This window comes from Pristiophorus japonicus, chromosome 11 (assembly GCF_044704955.1).
Source record: "Pristiophorus japonicus isolate sPriJap1 chromosome 11, sPriJap1.hap1, whole genome shotgun sequence".
Classification (NCBI taxonomy): Eukaryota; Metazoa; Chordata; class Chondrichthyes; family Pristiophoridae; genus Pristiophorus; species Pristiophorus japonicus.
The window spans coordinates 180,018,766-180,045,600 of NC_091987.1; the positions used below are offsets into that span (position 1 = coordinate 180,018,766).

Consider the following 26,835-nt stretch of genomic DNA (forward strand, 5'->3'; position numbering starts at 1 on the left):
TTTCTGAATCATACCCCCAACATTCAAGTCTAAATCATTGATGTATACCACAAAAAGCAAGGGACCTAGTATTGAGCCCTGCAGAACCCCACTGGAAACAGCCTTCCAGTCACAAAAACACCCATCAACCATTACCCTTTGCTTCCTGTCTCTGAGCCAATTTTGGATCCAACTTACTATCTTGTCCTGGATCCCATGGGCTTTTACTTTCATGACCAGTCTGCCATGTGGGACCTTATCAAAAGCCTTGCTAAAATCCATATACACTACATCAAACACACTACCCTCATTGACCCTCCTAGTTACCACCTCAATTTATCAAGTTAGTCAGACACTACCTTCCCCACCCCAACCACTGTCGTCGAGCTACAGTACGAGGACGCCGCCTGCGCACAGAGGCTGAACTCCAGGACATAGTCGGCGTATTTACTGAGGCGTACGAAAGCATAGGCCTTATGCTAAACATCCATAAGACCAAGGTCCTCCACCAGCCTGTCCTCGCCACACAGCCTGCTCCCCCCCCCCAAAAAGTCATCCATATCCACGACGTGGCCCTGGACACCATGGACCACTTTCCATATCTCGGGAGCCTCCTATCAACAAGAGCAAGCATCGATGACATGATCCAACACCACCTCCAGTGTGCCAGTGGTGTCTTCGGCCACCTGAGGAAGAAAGTGTTTTAAGACCAGGCCCTCAAAACTGCCACCAAGCTCATGGTCTACAGGGCTGTAGTAATACCCACCCTCCTATATGGGTCCAAGACATGGACCATGTACAGCAGACACCTCGTCGCTGGAGAAATATCACCAACGATATCTCCGCAAGATCCTACAAATCCCCTTGGAGGACAGGTGCACCAACATCAGCGTCCTCGTCCAGGCTAACATCCCCAGCATTGAAGCACTGACCACACTCTATCAGCTCTGCTGGGCAGGCCACATAGTCCGCATTCCAGACACAAGACTCCCAAAGCAAGTCCTCTACACGGAGCTCCTTCACAGCAAGCGAGCCAAAGGTGGGCAGTGAAAACGTTACAAGGGCACCCTCAAAGCCTCTCTGAAAGTGAGACATCCCCACTAAGTGGAGAAAGTGGATCCGGGAGGACACTGAGCACCTTGAGTCTCAACGCCGAGAGCGTGCAGAAATTAAACGAAGGCAGCGGAAAGAGCGTGCGGCAAACCAGTCCCACCCAACCCTTCCTTCAACGACTGTCCCACCTGTGACAGAGTCTGTGGCTCTCGTATTGGACTGTTCAACCACCAAAGAAGTCGCCTTCAGGAGTGGAAGCAAGTCTTCCTTATTTCCGAGGCACTGCCTATGACTGATGATTAACAAATCCATGCTGACTGTCCTTGATTGATCCGTGTCTTTCTAAATGAAGATTTATCTTGTCCCTCAGAATTTTTTCCAATAATTTTCCCACCAGAGGTTAGGCTGATTGGCCTTTAATTACTCAGTCTATCTTGAGGTGCAGGATTGCACATTTCCACCCCACCCCACTCCAGCGATCTCTACTTGCGATTGGTGACCCAGTTGTGTGCGGGAGCTTTGAATGATGGTCCTGTCACCTACCTGGATGAGCTGATGTGTCTTGAGTGCCGTGGCTGGAAAGAAAACTCCTCTATGAATTGGGCAATTGTTAAATTTTTACTTTTGAAGGGTTCAGGTCTGATAACTGGGGCTTAAAGTTCTGAATTTAACAAATACAAAACTTTTTTTGCTGTTTTCTTTTCTCCACAGACCCTGAAGATGTGGGTTGCAGCCCCCCCAAACACCACGTAAGCAGATCGACCACTTTGTTAACCGTCGAGACCCAATAATGTGCCAATGAAATAGACATGGGACCAGTGCTCCCATCCCAACCTATTCTTCCACTGCTGCCTGCACCTGTCGTGCAGAGCTGTTGCACACTGGTTCTTTGTCTCCCTGTGCCAGAGAGGACATGTGTCCCAGCAGAAATGAGAACCCACTATCCGATTGGGGGAGGGAAGAAGTTGTGCTGCTTTCATATCCTCAAGATTTCTGCAGAATCCAACTGGTCTAAATCTATTTGGGTGGTTTGTATTTATCAGGGTTGTGCTGCCACCAAATATGTTCATCTCACAGACCCCTTCCCTATTTTTGCAGCGTTATCTAGCTTGGGATTGGAGGGTCTGAGAAATGTGTTCATAAGAACATAACACAAATAGGAGCAGGCATTGGCCATTTGGCCCCTCGAGCCTGTTCCTCCATTCAATGTCATGGTTGATCTGATCTTGGCCTCAAATCTACTTCCCTGCCAGCTCCAAATAACCCTCGACTCTCTCATTGTGTTTCATTAATTCCCTTCATCCACACTTTTTTTTACGGTGCAATAGTTGAGTGATGCTCTGGGAAGAGAAGGGGTGAAGATTGGAGATGCACAGCGATGACTGAAGCTTGGGAATCTGAATGAGGAATTTAGTGTTGGTGCACTTTTTCCATCAAGGGGCTGATTGCCCACCTCCACCTATCTTGGCAGCCCGTTACTACGGAGCCTCAGCACTGACTCTGGTTCGGGGGACCAAAAGGGACTGGAGAATCGTAATTTATTTTTGGCTGGGTGCTCAAATACTGATGGGTAAAACTAGGTGCTTTTGCCGATTTACTGCAGGACCAGCTGGATCAAGAGTCACGACACGAGAGCACGGAGGAGATTTTCACCCCCATCAGCGACACTGCAGAGAATGGGGGCAACAGCAGTCCCATTGCCCACACCGAGCAGCCCTCTGCAATTAGCTTCTTGGGAGCCCTCAAAATCCCCGTGAGTACCAAGGACCCTGGGCAGTCCCCACATGTAACCACTTCTGTTTATAAGCGATGGTGCTCATGGCCTCTGATTGAAAGGCAATATTAATTTGAAAAGTTGGTGTACAATCTATTCTTCTTTTTTTTTTATGGTAAAATAAATTTGAATGATTCAATAATGTGACTTCAGCAATATGACCAACGCAAGTGGAAATGTAGTGCTAAAAACATTTGAATTATCAGATAACTTGAATTAAACAACTCTGTTTAGATGTAGACTGTAATATAGTGTAACTTTAGGCTTTTGCATCTGTCTAGGCCGGTGTCTATTTAAAATGCTGCTCTCTGAATGGGATGATGTTCATAAAGGGGTTAGAAACTGGAACTGGTTAGATGCACTTTTATATCTAAAATCCTAAAGTGGTGATTGGTATTGTATTTAAATGGATGGTGGGAGAGCAGGCAAAGGGAGGCCGAAGGCTTCTTCAAATGGAGTCTCTGTATCTTGTGCAGTAATGGAGCCTGCTTTTCCTCTTTGTGCAGGGTGTGGTCGAGTTTTCGCTCTGTTTGCTCTTTGCCAAGCTTGTCAGCTATACATTCCTGTTCTGGTTGCCTCTCTACATTTCATCAGTTGGTGAGTAGCAAAATCATTCCAATTACACACACTTCTTTCCATTTGAATTCTATTCCAAAGTGCTTACCCACAGCATAGATGCATGGCAATGATGGTCAAGAAAAACTTGTGTTTTATATAGCGCCTTTCATGACCTCAATATCCCAAAGTGCTTTACAGCCAATTAAGTACTTTTGGAATGTAGTCACTGTTGTAATGTAGGAAACGTGGTAGCCAATTGCGCACAGCAAGCTCCCACATACAGCAATGTGATAATGACCAGATACTCCGCTTTTGTTGTGTTGATTGAGGAATAAATATTGACCAGGACACTGGGGATGACTCCCTTTTGAAATAGTGCCATGCGATCTTTTATGTCCATCGGAGAGCAGACGAGGCCTCAGTTTTAACGTCTCATCTGAAAGACGGCACCTCCAACTGTGCAGCACTCCCTCAGCGTTGCACTGGAGTGTCAGCTTACAACTTTGTGCTCAAGTCTCTGAAGTAGGATTTGAACTCTCAACCTTCTGACTCGGAGGCAAGAGTGCGACCCATTGAACCACGGCTGACTCTTTATAATCTAGCAATATCACCATAGATCATTAGGTGGAGCACGGCAGAGCAGGTAAATTATGGGGGGGTGGGGTTGAGAGGAATTTCCCACTGAAGGAGTTTCCCATCCAGAGTTTTACTGAATTCAAGTGCTGACAAGCCGACTCCAGGCGTCGTCCTGAACTTTACTAAAACTACAATAATCCCTTGCTGTGAGCAGAATTTGATTTTAATCAAACTCTCTACGTACATACCTCACCTGAATGTTATCCTACTTCAATAATGTGATTGGACAGTTCAATTCGACCGTTGGGATGTCATTGTCGTTAAAGTAGAATGTTGACATTTGGTGCGCTGACATTTTATTAGCCAATCGTGCCTTCTGGGATTGGCTTAACCAAGCAGCACATGATCAGGGTCATGGACCAGGTCAATCCATGTGGGCAGCTGCTTCAGTGGGAATAGGAACTACAAACTAGCTTTAGGACTTCTCAATAACATGTCATTACAATGGGAAGGTGCCAAACTATTGCATATCTGTGAAATCTCTTTCCGTATTGTCCTCTCCGTAGTGTGTTTGCTGATGGTGTCTAGCCTTTGCCCCGCCCATTACCTAGAAATGCCACCACTGACGAGGCCGTGGGGCTGAATCAGTCAGTGTTTACCTGAACCACAGGCACCTATCCTATAGCTCCTGTGCCTCAATGTATCTAACCAATTCATAAATGGTGCCACGGTCCCTGCCTCATTCACAAACTCCAGTATTGCATTCAATAGCCTCACAACCCTGTCTAAATAATACACATTTCTCCTGTGCTCTGCCCTAAATCTCTTGGCCTGGCGTTTCCGCTCGATTGCACTGGGATTCTCTGCACAAGTCACTTGACATCGGCCAAACCAGGCAAACCGATTGTGGGATTTTCAGCCCAAGTCAAATTTCCACGTCCTTTGCTCTAGTGTTTAAAAACTTCATGCTAGAAGGCCCCGTCCACAACTGGTCATTGCCCCAGATCGAATTAATCACAATTGTGGGTTTCTGCTAATTGTGTCGTTTGCAGGCATTTGAGGAGATTCCATAAATTAAGCTGGATCTTGTGGGTGCAAGGGCACCCAATTGGAATATTTTGAGGTTTTGAATGAAGGACTACTGTACCCCAATCTAACTCTCAAATATTCTGTATTTAAATCATTTTTTGGCAATTTAAAATCCGGTTACTTGCAGGTGATGGATTGACTGTTTTTAAAAAGCTTATTTTTTTGATGAACCAATTTTCAGTTATATTTTTTTTAAATTGCATTTTAAAGCGCTGCCCAATTGCGCTGGTTCGTGGCAGATTTTGCCTTTGGTGGTGTGCAGTTTATAGTCTGAGCGGAAACTGTGGGGGATGAGAGGAGAGGGACACTGGTGCAATTTGTGCCGGAATTACCAATTGTGCCCAAAGTGTAAACTCTGCTTCCTTCTGTTTAGTCTTGGACCTATTTTTCCTTCTTCTAAACCCTTCAGCCGCTGTATGTTTGTGTACTCTCCCATCGCGCCACACTTTGAAACGCCTCGATCAAATTGCCCCATAACTGTCCCTGATCTAATGAAAACAGCCCCCAGTATTGTGGCTGAGATGGGAAGCTCTCGAGAGGATCACAGGGCTGGGAGCAGCTCAGTTCCTACCTCTCGTGCTTCAACGTGTTGCCAGTACAATACATCAGTAAGCCCAGCAGTAAGAAAGAAAGACTTGCATTTATATAGCACCTTTCACAACCTCTGGACATCCCATAGCACTTTGCAGCCAATGAAATACCATTTTGATGTCTAGTCATTGTTATAATGTTGGAAACATAGCAATCAATTGCCAAACAGCAAGCTTCCATGAACAGCAATAAGATAATGAATGGACCATCTATTTTAGTGATGTTGGATAAATATCAGTCATGACACCAGGAGAACACCGCTGAATAGTCCAATGGACCAAAGGAGCAGGCCAGGCCTGGAGTTTAATGCCTCATCAGAAAGATGGCACCTCTGACAGTGCAGCACTCCCTCAGTACTGCAGTGTAATGACAGCCTAGATTTATGTGCTGAAGTTCCTAGAGTGGGACTTGAACCCACAACCGTCTGACTGAGGCGAGAGTGCTACCCACAAAGCCTTGCCTGACACTTTGAAGATTCTGAGATCGGTATGACTGCTTAAATACAGGAGTTCTATTAATCCCTTGCTGTACAAAATGCAAATACATTGGTATTATTTGATGCAGTATATTACTGCAGTGCTTTAAATCCTGAGGAAGTTCTATAGAAGAGGAGTTAGTGCCAGAAGACCGCAGACAGCTAATGTTCCTATATACAAAAAGAGGCTTAATGTCAGTGATCGGAAAGATACTGAAATCTATATTAAAGGAAGTGATAGAGCATCTAGAGATAGAAATATAACAAAGAATAGTTAGCAGGGATTCCAAAAGGCTAAGTTATGCTTAACTAACCTGATAGAATTCTTTGAATAGTTGACGGAAAGAATAGACAAGGGTACTGTGATAGATGTCATATACTTGGATTTTCAAAAGGCCTTCAGCAAGTCACCACATGGGAGGCTCATAACAAAAGTTAGCGCATGTGGAGTCAGGGTACAAATAGCTGAATGGATAGCAAATTGGCTAAAAAATAGAAAGCAAGTTGGGGTAAAGGGTATTTATTCAGGGTGGAGGAAGGTAGAAAGTGATGTTGCACAAGGATCAGTGCTGGGACCACTTTTATTCATTGTTTACATTGATGATGTGGACTTGGGACTAAGTAACTCAATAGCAAAATTTGCAGCTGATGCCAAACTGGGTGGAATAGTTAACACTGAGGAAGAATGCAGCATAATACAAGAAGGCATTACAAAACTTGCAGACTGGGCAGTGACAAATTAACTTTAACATCGATTTAAATGTGAGAAATAGAAACATCGCCTACACCTTAAAAAATGTGAAAGTGAATGGGGTACAAGAGCAAAGGGCTCTCTGGATACACAACAAATCATTAAAAGCAGCATTGCAGGTCAGTGAAGCAATTAAAAATGCTAACAAAGTACTGGGATTTATTGCATGGGGTACACATGAGCTAATGTCAGGCTCATTGCAGCTTTTTACAAACTGTTTTATTTCTTTCTCTTTCTTTCCATTTCAGCTCATTTGAATCCCAAAGCTGCTGGTGATACCTCGACACTCTTCGATGTTGGTGGCATTCTTGGTATGTTTCTGTTGAGTAGACTTGTGTAGATTTTAAGAACGTTCTGGCACTTGATGCAATATGAGTTGATTAATGATGTGGACTAAAGGTGTATTTCAGGATACACAGAAACATAGAAAATAGGTGCAGGAGTAGGCCATTTGGTCCTTCGAGCCTGCACCACCATTCAATATGATCATGCAACTTCAGTATCCCATTCCTGCTTTCTCTCCATACCTCTTGATCCCTTTAGCTGCAAGGGCCATATCTAAATCCCTCTTGAATATATCTAATGAACTGGAATCAACAACTCTCTGTGGTAGGGAATTCCATAGGTTAACAACTCTGAGTGAAGAAGTTTCTCCTCTTCTCAGTCCTAAATGGCTTACCCCTTATCCTTAGACTGCGACCCCTGGTTCTGGACTTGCCCCAACATCGGGAGCATTCTTCCTGCCTCAGCTGGGCAGTGGTAGGGGTGCTACATTTGGCTTCAGTGCACCTGTTCTGGGTAACGGAATTGAGTGGTTCTCACCTGCCATCAATCCGGCTCCGTTGAAGTGTCACCCGCCCCATAGTCAAAAGGCCTGCTAACCGCATAGAATGGATTGCCTTGAGTTGGCTGTTGGAGGGATAATGACACCAGTGGAACTGTACCTGGCAATGTTACCTATGACCCTTGACCCCCTCCTGCTCTCTGTTCTAAATCTCTTGCATTTAATCTTTTATCTATGACTCGTTTCAGACCCCTCAACCAATGGAAACAATCTGCTTCTACTTACGCTGTCCCATCCTTTCATCGATTTAAACATTTCTACCATATCGCCCAGAAATCTGCGTTCTTGAAAAATTAGGGATTGTTTTTTTTAAGTCTTATTTTATATTGCCTCATACCAGGCAGCATCCTAGTAAATCTATATTGTACTCTCTCGCAAGCCTCGTTATACTCCCATTAGCGTACGCAGTGCTGCAACAGAGGTCTGATTCAGGTTTTAAACAAACTCATCCATATTTCTTGGATTTTATATTTCATACCTCTTGCAATAAAACCTGGAACTCTTCTATCTTTGTATAACTGTCTTTATCAACCCGAGGAGCTGCCTTTAATAACCTGACCCTCCCAATCTCTCTCCTCTTCCACTCGCCGAGCCGACTCCAATTCAGAGTATAATTATTGCTGGGTCTTTAAAAAAAAATTAAAATGTATCACTTCATAGAAACATAGAAAATAGGTGCAGGAGAAGGCCATTCGGCCCTTCGAGCCTGCACCACCATTCAATAAGATCATGGCTGATCATTCACCTCAGTAACCCTTTCCTGCTTTCTCTCCATACCCCTTGATTCCCATTAGCCATAAGGGCCATATCTAACTCCCTCTTGAATATATCTAACGAATTGGCCTCAACAACTCTGCGGTAGGGAATTCCACAGGTTAACAACTCCTGAGTAAAGAAGTTTCTCCTCATCTCGGTCCTAAATGGCTTACCCCTTATCCTTAGACTGTGTCCCCTGGTTCTGGGCTTCCCCCAACATTGGGAACATTCTTCCTGCATCTAACCTGTCCAGAATTTTATGTTTCTATAAGATCCCCCTCTCATTCTTCTAAACTCCAGTGAATACAGGCCCAGTTGATCCAGTCTCTCCTCATATCAGTCCTGCCATCCCGGGAATCAGTCTGGTGAGTCTTTGCAGCACTCCCTCAATAGCAAGAACGTCCTTCCTCAGGTTAGGTGACCAAAACTGAACATAATATTCCAGGTGAGGCCTCACCAAGGCCCTGTCCAACTGCAGTAAGACCTCCCTGCTCCTATACTCACATCCTCTCGCTATGAAGGCCAACATGCCATTTGCTGCCTTCACCGCCTGCTGTACTTGCATGCCAACTTTATGACTGATGAACCATGACACGCAGGTCTCGTTGCACCTCCCCTTTTCCTAATCTGCCACCATTCAGATAATAATCTGCCTTGTTTTTGCCACCAAAGTGGATAACCTCACATTTATCCACATTATACTGCATCTGCCATGCCTATGCCCACTCACCTAACCTGTCCAAGTCACCCTGCAGCCTCTTAGCATCCTCCTCACAGCTCACACCACCACCCAGCTTAGTGTCATCTGCAGACTTGGAGATATTACACAATTCCTCCATCTAAATCATTGATGTATATTGTAAATAGCAGGGGTGCCCAGATTGAATTCCATCTGCCCATTCTGCTATCTTCCTTTGCAGCTTCCTTTGGTCTGCTAAACAATTCATTTCATCCTTGGAAACACACCTTTTCCCTAGAACTGACGTTTAACTAACTGGCCTTCAGTTTACTTGGATTAGCTCTGTCTCCCTTTTTAAACATGTATGTGGGTTTTACATTGGCCACTCTCCAGTCCTGGCACACCCACACTAGGTAGAGCCCTAAATAATGTCCTCTGATCTCTCTCTCAGGATCCCAAGATGTATCCAGTAAGATCCCTGGAGTTTTGTCTTCCTTTAGCCTAACTAACTTATCTAAAAAATATATCTTTTTTTTTTTTAATCCATCGTAATATCGCTCATTTCAATTTCAACCACTTCAGGAATTACCTCTCATTATTCTCTCTTTGTTTACTTATTAAATACCTTCACTTTTTTGAACATCTACAAGATACCAATCCTATTCCCTTGGGCTCCTACCTCATTTTTTTTTTTTTAAAAAGAAAAAATCTTTTCATTGACTACTTGTACAAATACCTTTTTATGTCCCTCGTGCTGGTTTTGACATTTTCCCTCGTACTCCTGATCAATTAGATGCTTCCTTTTAGTCAGCAGGTGGTAAGGTATGGTGAGGGGAGTGCTGGGCGTGTCATGTTGGGTTGTTGTACACTAACTTTCCCAAAGTTGCACTGTGCAGCTTGTTCATGGTTTCTTTTTGTCCGTGAAGGTGGGATTCTGGCTGGAATCGTCTCTGATTACACTGGCAGGAGAGCCACAACATGCTGGATTATGCTGATCTTGGCAGCTCCTATGGTAAGCAGCGAATGAGGGTCGGAGATAACATTGTCAATAGTAATTGTTCTATTGTAACTACAACAATGTGGACCACAAGAACTTATTGGTCTGAGGGGCCTCTGTCCTGTATCCAAGTGTTTGCCAGTGATTATATAACACAATTGTTATGGGTTCAAGCCCCACTCCAGGACCGTAGCACATAAATTGAAGCTGACACTCCAGTGCAGTGCTGAGGGAGCGACCTTCTGACCTGCCAACCTCGACTGTGCTAATCTGGAGGACAGTGCAAAATCTCAGATATTCTGGACTTGACCCTGAAATATGGACAGACTGGCCTTCATTTATTTTTTTTAAATGGACTGGCTGAAAATTTCTCAAATGTAAACCAGCCTCCAAAAAAAAAAAGCAATTGTTTTTTTCTTATTGTGTCATGATGTTGAGATGAGTTATTAAAAATTTTCATCAGTAAATAAAATCTTGGGTCTCAAGCTTACGGTACCATTTTTTACCCTGGCCCTACTGTCTCCAGGTTGGTCTTGGGCTGAGCAAATAGTAGGAAATCTAGACCCTTTCCAATGGAAAGTGAATCAATCTTGAGTTACCTCCCACCACCCCCAAACCACCCTGACTCACCCCTCAGCAACTGGAGGGCACCTTCTGACATTCATGCTTGGTGAAGCATTGAGATGCCTGGGAGAAGGTTGCTTGCCTACTCTTTTGCCAAGAATGATTGGTGTCACAGGGACACCTGAGGAAGAAAATGCCTTAAAATGGAAGCTTGTATACTTTTCTTTAATCTGCCCAAGAGGTAGCCTGGAAAGGCATTTTGTGTTGAACAATTGTACATCCCTGTCTGGAGTAAAAATAAAATGGGGAAGGTGGCTCAACTGTGGCTAACAAGGGAAATTGGGGATAGTGTTAAATCCAAGGAAGAGACCTATAAATTGGCCAGAAAAAGCAGCAAACCTGCAGACTGGGAGAAATTTAGAATTCAGTAGAGGATGACAAAGGGTTTAATTTAAGAGGGGGAAAATAGAGTATGAGAAAAAGCTTGCCGGGAATATAAAAACTGACTGCAAAAGCTTCTATAGATATGCGAAGAGAAAAAGATTAGTGAAGACAAATGTAGGTACCTTGCAGTCGGATTCAGGTGAATTTATAATTGGGAACAAAGAAATGGCAGACCAGTTGAACAAATACTTTGGTTCTGTCTTCACAAAGGAAGACACAAATAACCTTCCATAAGTACTAGGGGACTGAGGGTCCAGTGAGAAGGAGGAACTGAAGGATATCCTTATTAGACAGGAAATTGTGTTAGGGGAAATTGATGGGATTGAAGGCTGATAAATCCCTGGGGCCTGATAGTCTGCATCCCAGAGTACTTAAGGAAGTGACCCTAGAAATAGTGGGTGCATTGGTGATCATTTTCCAACAGTCTATCGACTCGATCAGTTCCTATGGACTGGAAGGTAGCTAATGTAACACTACTTTTTTTAAAAGGTGGGAGAGAGAAAACGGATAATTATAGACCGGTTAACCTGACATCAGTAGTAGGGAAAATGTTGGAGTCAATCATTAAGGATGAAATAGCAGCGCATTTAGAAAGCAGCGACAGGATCGGTCCAAGTCAGCATGGATTTATGAAAGGGAAATCATGCTTGACGAATCTTGAATTTTTTGAGGATGTAACTAGTAGAGTGGCCAAGAGAAAACCAGTGAATGTGGTGTATTTGGACTTTCTAAAGGCTTTTGACAAGGTCCCACTCGAGATTGGTGCACATGGTATTGGGGGTAATGTAATGACGTGGATAGAGAACTGGTTGGCAGACAGGAAGCAGAGTCCTTTTCAGAATGGCGAGCAGTGACTAGTGGGCTGCCGCAGGGCTCAGTGCTGGGACCCCAGCTATTTACAATATACATTAACGATTTAGATGAAGGAATTAAGTGTAATATCTCCAACTTGGCGAGTGACACTAAACTGGGTGGCGGTGTGAGCTGTGAGGAGGACGCGAAGAGGCTGCAGGGTGACTTGGACAGGTTAGATGAGTGGGAAAATGCATGGCAGATGCAGTATAATGTGAGGTTATCCACTTTGGGGACAAAAACACAAAGGCAAAATATTATCTGAATGGTGACAGATTAGGAAAAGGGGAGGTGCAACGAGACCTGGGTGTCATGGTACATTAGTCATTGAAAGCTGGCATGCAGGTACACCAGGCAGTGAAGAAGGCAAATGATATGTTGGCCTTCATAGCTAGGGGATTTGAGTATAGGAGCAGGGAGGTCTTACTGCAGTTGTACAGACCTTAGTGAGTGAATATTGTGTTCCGTTTTGGTCTCTTAATCTGAGGAAGGATGCTCTTGCTATTGAGAGTGCAGCGAAGGTTCACCAGACTGATTCCTGGGATGGCAGGACTGATATATGAGGAGAGACTGGATCGACTGAGCCTTTATTCACTGGAGTTTACAAGGATGAGTGGATCTCATAGAAACATATAAAATCCTGATGGGACTGGATAGGTTAGATGCAGGAAGAATGTTCCCGATGTTTTGGGAAATCCAGAACCAGGGGACACAGTCTAAGGATAAGGGGTAAGGACTGAGATGAGAAACTTCTTCACTGAGTTGTTAACCTGTGGAATTCACTACTGCAGAGAGTTGTTGATGCCAGTTCATTGGATATATTCAAGAGGGAGTTAGATATGGCCCTTGCGGCTCAAGGGATCAAGGGGTATGGAGAGAAAGCAGGAAAGGGGTACTGAGGTGAATGATCAGCCATGATCTTATTGAATGGTGGTGCAGGTTCGAAGGGCTGAATTACCAACTCCTGCACCTACTTTCTATGTTTCCCAACTGTATTCCGTCTACTCCAGCCATATCAGAAATGAGTGGCAGGGTTAAATGCTCAGCAAATGGAAGCAAGGATACAACTAGAAGTTTGCTGGAGGTATAGGAAGGGAAGGATTTGCTGAATGTTGTGATCTTCTGAGATTGAGGTGGGTGGGGTCAACATTCTGCTCCCGGAACATACTCGAAACATGCATCACCAAATTACTGAACCGGCAGCCTGTTATTTTCCAGGTATCAATTCTAATGGGTGGGAAGTGATGGGCTCGGACTGTGCAGTGTCATGATACGGATCTATGACCTGCTTCAGGAGCACTGACTTTGTATTTGTAGCTCGTGATTTTCAGTAGCATCCCACCAGCTCCAGCCCTGTGATGGGAAAAGAACGTTTAGGGTTGTATGAACCTTTTTACAACAGTGATGTTAATGTCTTCACTCTCTCTCCTTTCAGCTGTTCCTTTATAACTACATTGGGGGAAATGGACTTGCAACAATTATAGGTGAGTCACTTGGGGTGTGATGGTCACACTTTGGGTCGTGTGAAGTCATTTTGCTTCTTCTTAAAGTCAGGTTTACCCCCTCCCCCTCATAATTTGGGCTGGTAGTTTTAGAGAAGTAGAATGTTTTATCCTATTATTCATTTCCAGTGAACTCCCCATCTTTCCTGAAGATGCTAACTCGTGGGGCCATGGGGGCAGGCCATCCTCCAGTGCCTTCATTGGACAGCCATTCTCTAAGTGTGAGCCAAGGAACAGCAGGACCAGAAAAGTGCTCCTTTGTGGCCCACATGGAAACTGAAGGCCTCGACTGCAATCATCTACCCCTGTCCCAAGCTCCCCTCCCCCAATCCACTTACTTGACTGTTGGGGCCTGTTCCCACGGACCCCAGGCTGCAGCGTCCTGCCGCACTTGCCTGACTCCCGTCCGATGGACTCTTGCCATTGACGTTGGGTTTGGGCGGGAGAGAGATCAGGGAATTAAAAGTCCCCCGGCTTCGCATCTGTGAGCGGGGACGAGCTTGACCTCCGACCCCCGGCCTCGCGCTAGCTGAGTTACAATCAGGGCTCAAAGGTTAAAGAATTATAGGCTATCTGTTTACACTACGTGACCCAGATGTCCATTCCATATGTTAATTACTGACACACAACATCCTAACATCTGTCCTAATTTGTGTTTCTGCAGTTTGACCTTGTGCCCCCTTGTCTTGCTGTCTCTGTTGAACTTGAATATTTGAAGTGTTCTGCACTTGGCTTTTATGTGCAGTTCAATATTTTTTATTTACTTTTGAGGTATCTTTGCCCCCTTTTCAGGGCTAAAGAATGCATGTTCCTACAATCTCTCCTGACAAGAACATAAGAAATAGGAGCAGGAATAGGCCATACTGCCCCTCGAGCCTGCTCCGCCATTCAATAGGATCATGGCTGATCTGATCATGAACTCTGCTACACATCCCTGTCTGCTCTCCATAACCCCTTATCCCCTTATGGTTTAGGAAACTGTATTTCTGTCTTAAATGTATTCAATGTCCCAGCTTCCACAGCTCTCTGAGGCAGTGAATTCCATAGATTTACAACTCTGAGAAGAAATTTCTCCCCATCTCAGTTTTAAATGGACGGCCCCTTATTTTAAGATTATGCCCTAGTTCTAGTCTCCCCCATCAGTGCAAACATCCTCTCTGCATCCACCTTGTCAAGCCCCCTCATAATCTTATACGTTTGATAAAATAAAAGGAAAAGGAGGTGGGGTAGCATTGCTGGTTAAAGAGGAGATTAATGCAATAGTTAGGAAAGACATTAGCTTGGATGATGTGGAATCTATATGGGTAGAGTTGCAGAACACCAAAGGGCAAAAAACGTTAGTGGGAGTTGTGTACAGACCTCCAAACAGCAGTAGTGATGTTGGGGAGGGCAGGAAATTAGGGGTGCATGCAATAAAGGTGCAGTAGTTATAATGGGTGACTTTAATATGCACATAGATTGGGCTAGCCAAACTGGAAGCAATACGGTGGAGGAGGATTTCCTGGAGAGCATAAGGGATGGTTTTCTAGACCAATATGTCGAGGAACCAACTAGGGGGGAGGCCATCTTAGACTAGGTGTTGTGTAATGAGAGAGGACTAATTAGCAATCTCATTGTGCGAGGCCCCTTAGGGAAGAGTGACCATAATATGGTGGAATTCTGCATTAGGATGGAGAATGATAGTTAATTCAGAGACCATGGTCCAGAACTTGAAGGGTAACTTTGAAGGTATGAGGCGTGAATTGGCTAGGATTGATTGGCGAATGATACTTAAGGGGTTGACTGTGGATGGGCAATGGCAGACATTTAGAGACCGCATGGATGAATTACAACAATTGTACATTCCTGTTTGGCGTAAAAATAAAATATTAGTCGGGAAATTGTGTTGGGGAAATTGATGGGATTGAAGGCCGATAAATCCCCAGGGCCTGATGGACTGCATCCCAGAGTACTTAAGGAGGTGGCCTTGGAAATAGCGGATGCATTGACAGTCATTTTCCAACATTCCATTGACTCTGGATCAGTTCCTATCGAGTGGAGGGTAGCCAATGTAACCCCACTTTTTAAAAAAGGAGGGAGAGAGAAAACAGGGAATTATAGACCGGTCAGCCTGACCTCAGTAGTGGGTAAAATGATGGAATCAATTATTAAGGATGTCATAGCAGCGCATTTGGAAAATGGTGACATGATAGGTCCAAGTCAGCATGGATTTGTGAAAGGGAAATCATGCTTGACAAATCTTCTGGAATTTTTTGAGGATGTTTCCAGTAAAGTGGACAAAGGAGAACCAGTTGATGTGGTATATTTGGACTTTCAGAAGGCTTTTGACAAGGTCCCACACAAGAGATTAATGTGCAAAGTTAAAGCACATGGGATTGGGGGTAGTGTGCTGACGTGGATTGAGAACTGGTTGTCAGACAGGAAGCAAAGAATAGGAGGAAATGGGTACTTTTCAGAATGGCAGGCAGTGACTAGTGGGGTACCGCAAGGTTCTGTGCTGGGGCCCCAGCTGTTTACATTGTACATTAATGATTTAGACGAGGGGATTAAATGTAGTATCTCCAAATTTGCGGATGACACTAAGTTGGGTGGCAGTGTGAGCTGCAGAGGCTGAGAGTGACTTGGATAGGTTAGGTGAGTGGGCAAATGCATGGCAGATGAAGTATAATGTGGATAAATGTGAGGTTATCCACTTTGGTGGTAAAAACAGAGACAGACTATTATCTGAATGGTGACAGATTAGGAAAAGGGAAGGTGCAATGAGACCTGGGTGTCATGGTACATCAGTCATTGAAGGTTGGCATGCAGGTACAGCAGGTGGTTAAGAAAGCAAATGGCATGTTGGCCTTCATAGCGAGGGGATTTGAGTACAGGGGCAGGGAGGTGTTGCTACAGTTGTACAGGGTCTTGGTGAGGCCACACCTGGAGTATTGTGTACAGTTTTGGTCTCCTAACTTGAGGAAGGACATTCTTGCTATTGAGGGAGTGCAGCGAAGATTCACCAGGCTGATTCCCGGGATGGTGGGACTGACCTATCAAGAAAGACTGGATCAACTGGGCATGTATTCACTGGAGTTCAGAAGAATGAGAGGGGACCTCATAGAAATGTTTAAAATTCTGACGGGTTTAGACAGGTTAGATGCAGGAAGAATGTTCCCAATGTTGGAAGTCTAGAACCAGGGGTCACAGTCTAAGGATAAGAGGTAAGCTATTTAGGACCGAGATAAGGAGAAACTTCTTCACCCAGAGAGTGGTGAACCTGTGGAATTCTCTACCACAGAAAGTAGTTGAGGCCAATTCACTAAATATATTCAAAAGGAAGTTCGATGAAGTCCTTACTACTGGGGGATCAAGGGGTATGGCGAGAAAGCAGGAAGGGGGTACTGAAGTTTCATGTTCAGCCATGAACTCATTGAATGGCGGTGCAGGCTAGAAGGGCTGAATGGCCTGCTCCTGCACCTAGTTTCTATGTTTCTATGATAAGATCACCTCATTCATCTGAACTCCAATGAGTAGAAGCCCAATCTTTCCTCATAAGTCAACCCCCTCATCTCCGGAATCAACCTAGTGAACCTTCTCTGAATTGCCTCCAAAACCAGTCTCTCCTTTCGTAAATATGGAAACGAAAACTACACACAGTATTCCAGGTGTTGGGCATCAGCCTCCAATCACCCACTGTTTGTTCTCTATCTTGCATTGAATTACTTGTGCCCCTTCAGCACCCATTCTCCCGACTGGTATTGAACTGGGCTTTTCTGAATTAAAGTTGGAATAACCTTTTTATCGGGCAAATGAGAAGTTCAGGAAAGTAGTTTAAAATGAGTGTGTTGTTGAATGTGTGTAGCCGGAGAAATACGAGAAGCTGCATTTTCTTTACTTCCAGAGCTCGATTTTAAAATATGGTGGAAAAATAGTGTTAGATTACACTGAAAATATTCATTTAAAATAGACCCTTGAATGACTATATTCCTGAAAAAGTAATGGAAGCAGATTCAATAATAGCTTTCAAAAGGGAATTGGAGATAGACTTGGAAAGGAAAGAAATTGCAGGTCTTTGGGGAAAGAACAAAGGAGTGGGGCTAATTGGATCGCTCTCTCAAAGAGCAGGCACGATGGGCCGAATGGTCTCCTGTGCTGTGATTCTATGGTGACATGCTCTGTACTGTGTGTTCATATAGTTCACTGAGCAGGGGGAGTAATTAAATATGTATATCTTCCTGAAATCAATACTGTCTCACTGTGCAACTAAGCTTATTCCCTTTTCTGGTGATGTCACAGGAAATTTGTCAATTTCTAACATCATGCTGTGAGAAACTGTTGTGTTTTGGCAAAAATAAAGCCAGCTTATTTGACAGTGATGGATGTCAACCGTGGCTCAGTGGGCAGCACTCTCCGAGTCAGAAGGCTGTGGGTTCAAGTCCCACTCGGTTTGAGTTCATAATCTATGCTGACACTGCAGTGCAGTGCTGAGAGTGCAAAAAACCCCTCGCTATGACCCAACCCGAATTACTAGCTCTCTCTCTCTCTCTCTCTCTCTCTCTCTCTCTCTCTCTCTCTCTCTCTCTCTCTCATATTTTAAAACCTAATTTGATATTTCTCTGACAGGAATGCTGATCTTGTGTGGCGCTCTAGTGAACGGACCGTATGCATTGATCACAACAGCAGTCGCAGCTGATCTGGTGAGGAGCTGCTGTTCCCTCTGGGGGAGAGCCAGTGTGGTGGGGGGGGGGAATTGAGTGCTTCTCTTAAAGACTGAATTCTCTTGGTTACTTAAGGATTTGAACTTTTCCACAAAATCTTGTAAAAGGGCGATGTGTGTAGAGCAGACCCAGGGACTGTCCCAGGATGCCTAATGTTGTGACTTTATCTCCAGGGAACGCACGAGAGCCTTAAAGGGAACGCTAAAGCACTATCCACTGTCACAGCAATTATCGATGGAACAGGCTCGATTGGTGAGTCTGTCACATGACGTGTCGGCCTGGCGAACAAGTGAATGATATAAATAGGCTACATTGTGGCCTTGTTGATTACTCAGTTACGCTGACTGTCGACTCTCATCCCAGTTATTGTTTGGTTAATCAAATCAATTCTTCTTCATCATAGGCAGTCCCTCGAAATGAGGATGACTTGCTTCCACGCTGAAAAAGGATGAGTTCACAGGTATTTCAATGAAGGACCTAATATTCCATATCCCGAACTACATCCTGAAGGGTGGAAGATGCCTGTGCGTGGACTTTTTTAACATGCGGTGGCTGTTGCACACCAGCCACCACACGGGCTTGACAGAGCTCGGTTTTGGTCCAGTGGCAAGGGTTATCCAAGATGACTGGAGACCAGCTCTGCTGCACGGACCTAGTGCGCGCACATATCGCAGTGTGGGCTGGCCTGTGCTGCCTCTGGGCCCCCTCCTCTCCTGGGCCCCATCACATCCCTCTACAATCTCTCGCTGCTCCTTCGCCCCGATCTTGCCACTCCTGCTGTATCTGTCCACGCTCCAATCACCGACCTGGACCTTGATGCCTCTTTGCTGCCGTCGTCCTCCTGCACCAGCTCGCGCTGTACCTTGCAGTGGTATGCCGCCACTCCTTCTATGGCCCTGACCACCAGTGGCAAATCCATGAATCATTAAATGGCAGGCGTTTGAGCCTTTGTTTTTCAGGAGCTTTGCTATTGCAGTATATTGTGCATTTTCTCATTGATCGAATCCAAACTAGCAGATCTCCCGTGACATTGCGCATGTTTTGGGCCTGTGTTGTTTTATAATTGGACCTTTGTATTTTGCTGCTGTTAAGGTAATTATATTTGTGTTGGCCAAGGCCTTTTAATATCCACAAAGATTAATTGACTGCAATTTATGTTTACTTAACAATCCGAGTTTAATTGTTTGGTGGTAAATTTGTATATTGTGAAGGTTATTGGTTGGGGAAACTTTGAAGTATAATAGAAATGCAAAATGTTTACATAGATGGATAAAGTAACTTGGTTAGGCCTAATTGCCTGTAATGTCAGTATATATGGGACTTGTCACTAGCAAACGGGTCTCCTGTCGGTGTGGCCTGCTGGTCTGTGGAAAGATTGGGAAAGTAGCTGGGGCAGGGTGAGGACTGCTGGGACCGAAAAAAAAAAAAACTCCAGCCAGGAAATGGGAATAAAGTCACCCTCCTTTGTCTGTTGCAACGTTCCAAAGAGAGTTTGGAACAGAAGACCCAATTCCTAGTGAACATAAGAAATAGAAGCAGGAGAAGGCCATTTGGCCCCTCGAGCCTGCTCCACCATTCAATAAGATCATGGTTGACCCGATCTTGCGCTCAGCTCCACTTCCCTGCCTGCTCCCCATAACCCTTTATTCCCTTATCACACACAAATCTGTCTATCTCCACCTTAAATATATTCAATGACCCGGCCCCCACAGCTCTTTGGGGCAGAGAATTCCATAGATTTACAACCCTCAAGAAATTCCTCCTCATCTCAGTTTTAAATGGGCAGCCCCTTATTCTGAGACTATGTCCCCTAGTTTCCGTTTCCCCTGAGTGGAAATATCATCCCTGCATCCACCTTGTCGAGCCCCCTCACTATCTTGTATGTTTTGATGCAAGGTGGTAATCAGACAGGATGGGTAGTATGGACAAAGATGCCACAATGCTATAGCAGGAGGTGTCCTGCTGTGACTGGATTAAGACACTAGAATTAAGGTGAGGGAACTGCACATTCCATCTGTAGCTTTGTATATTGTCACCCCAGCCTCAAGCACTCCAATGCTTTCCTGGCCAGTCTATCCTTTACCCTCCATTTCAGCTCATTCAAAATTATATTGCCCATATTCCATGCTGCACAAACTCCACCATTACCGCAATCCTCGCTAACCTACATTAGTATCTGATACCCCACCCTGAGACAGCAAATTTAAAATTATTAAATCCCTTTTATGGCTTAGCCTCTCCTTATCTCTGTTATCTCCCCAGCCCCCCAACCTCCAACCTGAAACTTGCCATTCTTCTGTCTCCAGCCCCTTGTGCATTTTTCCCCTCCCCCACCCGCTCTTTGCCCACCATTAGCAGCAATGTCTATAGCTGGCATAGTCCCACTCTCTGGAATTCTGTCCCCTCCCTCTCTCTTCTTTTTAATATCCTCTTTAAAAACCCTCTGTTTGACCAAACTTTTGCAGATTATGATGGCGCCAGGTCGGGTGTGGGGGAACCACATAAAATGGCTACCTTTTACTTTAAACTGTTGCTTGGCCCCTCCTTATCTTCCCATAGTCTTTGCTCCTTATGCCATGGCATCTGTTTTCTTTGTGTTTCTTTGAAACATATATTGGGGCATTTTCTACCTTTACATCCAAGTTGCGGTAATCTATAGAACATTAGCCTTTGCATGACCTTGGTGTGCTTGACAAGGTAGAGAGAGCTTTACATTGTAGTTAGTCAACCCACATCTGACTTTAGACAAAAGCTGATCAGGTTCCATTCTCTGAGCCTTGATGATTCAATCCATTCCAGTATAACGGGCCGTTCGATTGAAAATTGGGCCGTGAGTCTGGTAAAATAGTTTGGTTAAGTAAGGAAGTTAATGAATGAGATTATTCCATAATCAATAGCAAACACAATGGAGGTTTAATGTTACAAAAGTAGGGCTGTCAATGAAATTCATTTTTAGAAAATTGGTTTTGGCCGCCTTGCCACTGACCTGAATGACTTAATAAGCACTGGATTTTCTTGAGTGCTGGGTTGATTATAAAAAACCTGCATATTTTGGCAGCACCTCCCAAACTTGCGACCTCTGCCCCCTAGAAGGACAAGGGCACCAGGTGCTTGGCAACACCACCACCTCCATGTTTCCCTCTAGGTCACGCACCATCCTCACTTGGAAATATATAGTTGCTGGGTCAAAATCCTGGAACTCACTCCCAAACAGCACTGTTGGGGAACATTCACCACAAGGACTGCAACTGTTCAAGAAGGTGGCTCACCACCACCTTAAGAACAATTGGGGTGCATGTGCATGTTCAAAGGACGTCACATCCAACAAATGAGCTGCAGACAAGGTTGTAGGACGATTGCATTGATCTGTTCCGTTGTGTGTTCTGTTCTAGGTGCCGCATTGGGCCCACTGCTGGCTGGACTCCTCAAAGACTGGAACAAAGTCTTTTACATGTTGATTACGTCTGATATCTTGGCCTGTCTGGTATGTCAATGTTCTATAGCCTCTTCCTCAATCGCGCTTGCTTTGGGTCTTGTTTCCCTCTTGTTGCACTGCCTTGATGAGGGAGTACTTTCCGATTCCATTGACCATGGCAGCCCCTTGTCTGAGTGCTCATTCTTCAAGTGTGGACTTGGACAGTGAGTGACACTGGCCTATTGAACCTTGGGGGCATCACAACAGAGCCTGATTCTGCCCTTGCCTGATGCCCATATTTTCTCGCTCTCTCTAATGGATAGAGGTCTGGAGTGGAAACCCTGGCTGCCTTTCCACTCACTAGTTCATGGCTCAGAGACTATTTATACCATAACCTGTCACACCAAGCGAGGTCATCTAACTCCGCACAGATGGAATCGAACCTTTCTGCTCTGTGGCTCTATTTTCCCCTCCTTCTGATGCAGTTGTTCTTGGTTATAAGATGTCACTGTTATATTGCATTTAATGTGCAACATATAAAGGGCATGTTAGAATTGACACTTTAATGAGTGGTTTGGGTTGAGGTTGATCATGAAGTGCCATTCGATTTCCTGCTGGTATTGTGTTGAAACGAGGTGAGTGCCAGTTCACCAACAGACTGGTGGGTGATATATTCTTTACAACATCACTAAGCACACTACACAAGATGGCTCTGCAGGAACTTGTCATGTGACCTTGTGCTTTTATCAGCAGTTGCATTACCACAGTAGTCCACGAGAGGAGCTCTGTATTCCAATGGGGTATGGGTTGCATTAACTATTCCCTCTCGTACACCCATCTCTGAGCTCCTGGCATTGCCTCACTTTGGAGAATTGCCACATAAAAGCCAGCCTTGTACCTAAAGGCAGTAATGAGGTGAGTGCGGTTTGAAGGATCACCCTCAAACAAGCGGGGCAAAATACTAGTCGATGCCTGACCGAGGAGACTGAACAAGGGAGAAAAAAAACTCGGTCTCTTTGAAAACATTCTTGCCCCACCCTCTGTGTTCTCCTGGTTCTACCCCACACACCCTGTTTTGGGGGAAGGGGTGAATATGGCTGGTACTGATGTGTGGGGGTAAAGGGAGCAAAAGTGTCCTATTCTTCTACATGGTTTTAACTCTTGCCTTACCAGATCACCCTGTTCTCATTGCTTTACTTGCTGCTACATGCACAAATTTAAATCTCACATTTTAATGTGACCCAAAAGTGAAGCAATTTGAAGTAAAACTGATGAGTAGGAAGTTGCAACCATGTACAAGAGGTAGTAGCCAGTTATGACAGTGGCTGCCTCATTTGTTTTGCCCATTGGGTTATGCTGTCCTAAGTGGGATTGCCCCACTAAATGTGTGGGTTCACCAGCAGGTGGCGGTATCTCTGGATGCCCAAACCTGTAAGCGCTTTGGCATAAAATACAGTTTGGGTTTTGGGCTTCATTCACCAGGGTTAAGTTTTGGGTTGAATGTTTTTATATTAATCTCTCTCTTCCTCTTTGCACTTTTCCTTTCACAGTTATTGAGCAGATTGGTGTACAAGGAGATCCGGGGCATTTGTGGGTACCCGATGAGACACCGAGGGTAAGAGAATAAAGACCCTGCCGGAGGGCATATTGACACACTGCATTGGGGCTGAGAAGTGATGTGTGTTGAATTGCATCTTGTCTTGAGTGCTTAAATTGAATGGTTTATCGTACAGTCTCTACGATTCTAGATATTTTCTCTTCCCCTTTTGTACTAAGTAAGGAAAGATCCCAGAAGGATGTGTTGAGGGTCTGATGATTGCAAATTCCAATTCCTCCTCCTCCCACTTCTTACTGAGTTTCAGATCATGGTACTTTGGGGAGGCTTTGGGCAGAGCCAGGCCTAATGCAAAGGTGGGAAATTGAGGGAGACTCACCCAGGCTCCTTTCTCTTTCCTCCCGCCCCCCCCCCCCCCCCCCCCCACCAAACCGGGTCAGAGCCGCATTGGCAGAGAATGTGCAGACATCTACAGCTAACTGGGCATGTTCATCCCGCCCGAAAAATGACAATCAGTGGCCTTAGTGAGGTTCTGAGTTTTGTGAAGGAGGTCTGGTTAGAACTGTAGATGATTCTGACTAGTGTTTCTGGGCTCTGAAATACTGTGTGCCCTCTGTACTGTTGTAATTTATAAAACCTTTCAATGTTTGGTCATAAATGCAGACGACACATCCTCCATGGTTTTGATATTGGTGTTTAACCAGCACAGACTGGGGATGTCCTCTTGTTTATAAATTGAGGGGTAACCTGTGGATCAGTAACGTCAGTCTGGTTAGTTCCTGCTTTTGCCAGCGCACATTGTTTTTTAAGCTTAAAATGAAATCATTGGCTCACAGGCTCCCTCTGCTGTGCAGGGGAATATTGCACTTTATTGGTGTCATGTAACAAAACTCGGGTTACATCAGACTAGGAGGAGGCTTATTCAGCCCCTCGAGTCTGTTTCACCATTCAATTAGATCTGCATCTTGACTTTGTTTACCCACCTTAGTTCCATAATCCCCTAATACACTTACCTAACAAAAATTTACCTCCGTTTTGAAATGTTCAGTTGACCACTAGACTCAAACATTTTTGGGGGGGGGTTACAGAATTGCAGATTTTAGTTCCCCTTCTGTGAAGTGTTTCTTGACATCACTCCTGAATGGCCGAGCTCTAATTTTAAGCTTGCGTCCTTGTTCTGGACTCTTTTTTTTTTCTCTTTTTTTTTTCTCTTTTTTTTTTCCCCCTTTCCCCCCCCCCCCCCCCCCCCAAAACCAGAGGAAATAGTTTCTCTCTATCCTATCAACTCTTGTAATCATAATCAATGCCTCAATTAGATCACCCCTTAATTTTCCAGGGAATACAAGCCTAGTGTATGCAACCTATACACATAATTGAACCCTTTTAGCCCTGGTACTCAAAGAACCAAAACTTTTCAAAGAATTTTTTATAATTTTGCTGCATGAGAAATATTTGAACTCTTTTATGATCCAAAGTGTATTCAGTGTTGAAGGAATCCTCAGTCACTCCAGAGGTCGCACTAATGGAGTATGATTCCACCTCCTTGCACCTGTACAGGATTTCGCTTGGGAACCGTGACCTCCAGGGTTAAGCTCGGCACAGCTGGGAGGGTGCTACAAAGCAATGTAACAATGAGGGGTTCCGGCAATATGAACAAGTAACCAGAGAGCTGTGGATGCTGGGTCATTGGCTATCGCCACCTTGAATCTATTCACAGATATTTGGACGATAAGGGAGTGAAGGGTTAAGAGAAGCGGGCAGGGAAGTGGAGGTGAGGCCAAGATCAGATCAACCATGATCTTATTAAATGGCGGAGCAGGCTTGAGGGGCCAAATGGCCAGCTCCTGCTCCTATTGCTTATGTTCTTGGAGTTTTGTCTCGAAGCCTCTGGACATCCAGATGGGATGGTGCCTGGAAACGCGCTCTCATCTGCACAGTTCTTTAAGAAGTGCTGTTTATAAAAATCTGAATGGTAGCTGCCCCTTGGCGAAATGCACCGTGTAATGTGGTGCTGAGTCACGCACAAAAGGAGCCTCTGATTAACTCTCTGGTATATGCTGAGATGGCTGAACTCTGCTCGGGGAGCTGCGGGTGGGGGTACAGCACCCATGCCCTTGGGCTGGGGTGTGGTGGGGACAGCAGTGATTCCTGCTGGAAATTGCTTGTGTGCAGTTGCTGGGGTGAGGACAGAATCCGAATGTGTTCCTCCCCAGTCTCTTTCCCCAGATTGAGTAGACCTTCCAGAGTTAGAAGAATGAGTGGTGAGCTCATATGAAACTTACAAAATTTTTACAGCGTAGATGCAGGGAGGATGTTTCCTCTGGCCAGAGAGTCTAGAACCAGGGGTCACAGTTGCAGGATAAGGGGTCAGCCATTTAGGACTAAGGAAGAGAAACTTCTCTCTCAGGGTGGTGAATCTTTGGAATTTTCTACCCCACAGGGCAGTGAAGGCTCAGTCTTTGAGTATAGAATTTTGGATATCAAGGGATATGGGACTAGTGCAAGAAATTAGAGTTGAGGTAGAAGATCAGCCATGATCTCATTGAATGGCAGAGCAGGCTCGAGGGGCCGAATGGCTGACTCCTGCTCCTAATTCTTATGTTTTTGTGCTCCCTCGGGCAGATAATCTGTCGGTGTTCACCTAAGCAAGGTGTCAGAGGGCTAATGGCACCTTGATGTGGTATCCCAGTAAAGGTCAGCACTTTCAGGAGGGGAGAGGAGAAATATTTTTAAAAAGGTGGAGCAAAGGATGAGGGGTGAAGGGAGATCTTGTACCCTTTCTCCTTCCCCCCCCCCCCCCCTGAAAAATGCTGTACATTTGGAAGTGCGACAAGCTGCATCAGATCCTGGGCTTCTCAAATTCTTTCCCCCTTTTGTGCTGCAGGTTTAAGGAGATCTGACCGGGAACACACTTCACTCTGAAACATTCTTCACTGAGACCAGGAGATTCGATTTGTGGGTTAATTCTGTGTTTGCTTCAAAGCCCGGTATCTGGCTCCATTGTTGTGTGGAAGTAAAGTAACACTTCCCTGTACAGGGAGCAGAATAAAACACCTTATTAATCTGCTACATCACTCCCAGAGACTGACAACACCGAGATTAAAGCCAGCCCTGCCTTTTTATGAGACTGATGGCGAAATTTTAGCCCCGCATTTTGAGTGAAGTTTGCCGCCAATTTATGGAGGAATTGGATTTCATTAAGGAAGCATTGACAGCAGAGGCAGTGTTTGATGTATTGTCTGATGTAATGTCTTTTATTGTTCAAATAAACATAACATATTTGTATAATAGTGTTTGGTTTCCCAGTTCAGTGTTTCTCACAATCGGGCTTTTGATTTGTTTTCCTTTTTATTTATTTTTTCCATATTTAATTATTTATCGCCTTTTATTTCTCGTGGGTAGCCTTTGTTCTGCGGCCTGAGACAGGTAAATTGGATCTTGGCAGTTGCTGAGAGAAGAGGACCTCTCTTCCCCCTTTCCCCCTCTCTCCCTCTCTCTCACCCCCTCTCTCTGTATACCGGGCTTAATTTTGACAGGTGTGTGGGGGGCGGGGGGGTGGTCCCGGCAGTGCGCGCACTAATGGTGCACTTACGGCCACTCGGCAGCGGCGGGGCGGAAGTGAAAACTGCCAGAAAAAAACCCTTGCTGAATTTGGCTGGCGCCGGCCATTGGGTTCCAGTG

The 26,835-nt window shown here is 44.9% G+C and overlaps 1 protein-coding gene across 1 annotated transcript in view; it reads left to right on the forward strand.

Annotated features, from left to right (window-relative positions):
* slc37a2 (solute carrier family 37 member 2) overlaps positions 1 to 26,444 on the forward strand; it is a 62,703-nt gene extending 36,259 nt beyond the window's left edge. Inside the window, exons 8-18 of the mRNA XM_070893106.1 lie at positions 1,744 to 1,781; positions 2,636 to 2,785; positions 3,313 to 3,403; positions 7,095 to 7,157; positions 10,052 to 10,137; positions 13,418 to 13,466; positions 18,090 to 18,163; positions 18,358 to 18,436; positions 21,577 to 21,668; positions 23,150 to 23,214; positions 26,039 to 26,444. Of these exons, the coding sequence (XP_070749207.1) occupies positions 1,744 to 1,781; positions 2,636 to 2,785; positions 3,313 to 3,403; positions 7,095 to 7,157; positions 10,052 to 10,137; positions 13,418 to 13,466; positions 18,090 to 18,163; positions 18,358 to 18,436; positions 21,577 to 21,668; positions 23,150 to 23,214; positions 26,039 to 26,054 (803 nt within the window). The 3' untranslated portion in view covers positions 26,055 to 26,444. The remainder of the gene's footprint in view (positions 1 to 1,743; positions 1,782 to 2,635; positions 2,786 to 3,312; positions 3,404 to 7,094; positions 7,158 to 10,051; positions 10,138 to 13,417; positions 13,467 to 18,089; positions 18,164 to 18,357; positions 18,437 to 21,576; positions 21,669 to 23,149; positions 23,215 to 26,038) is intronic.
* Positions 26,445 to 26,835: the final 391 nt, after the last annotated feature.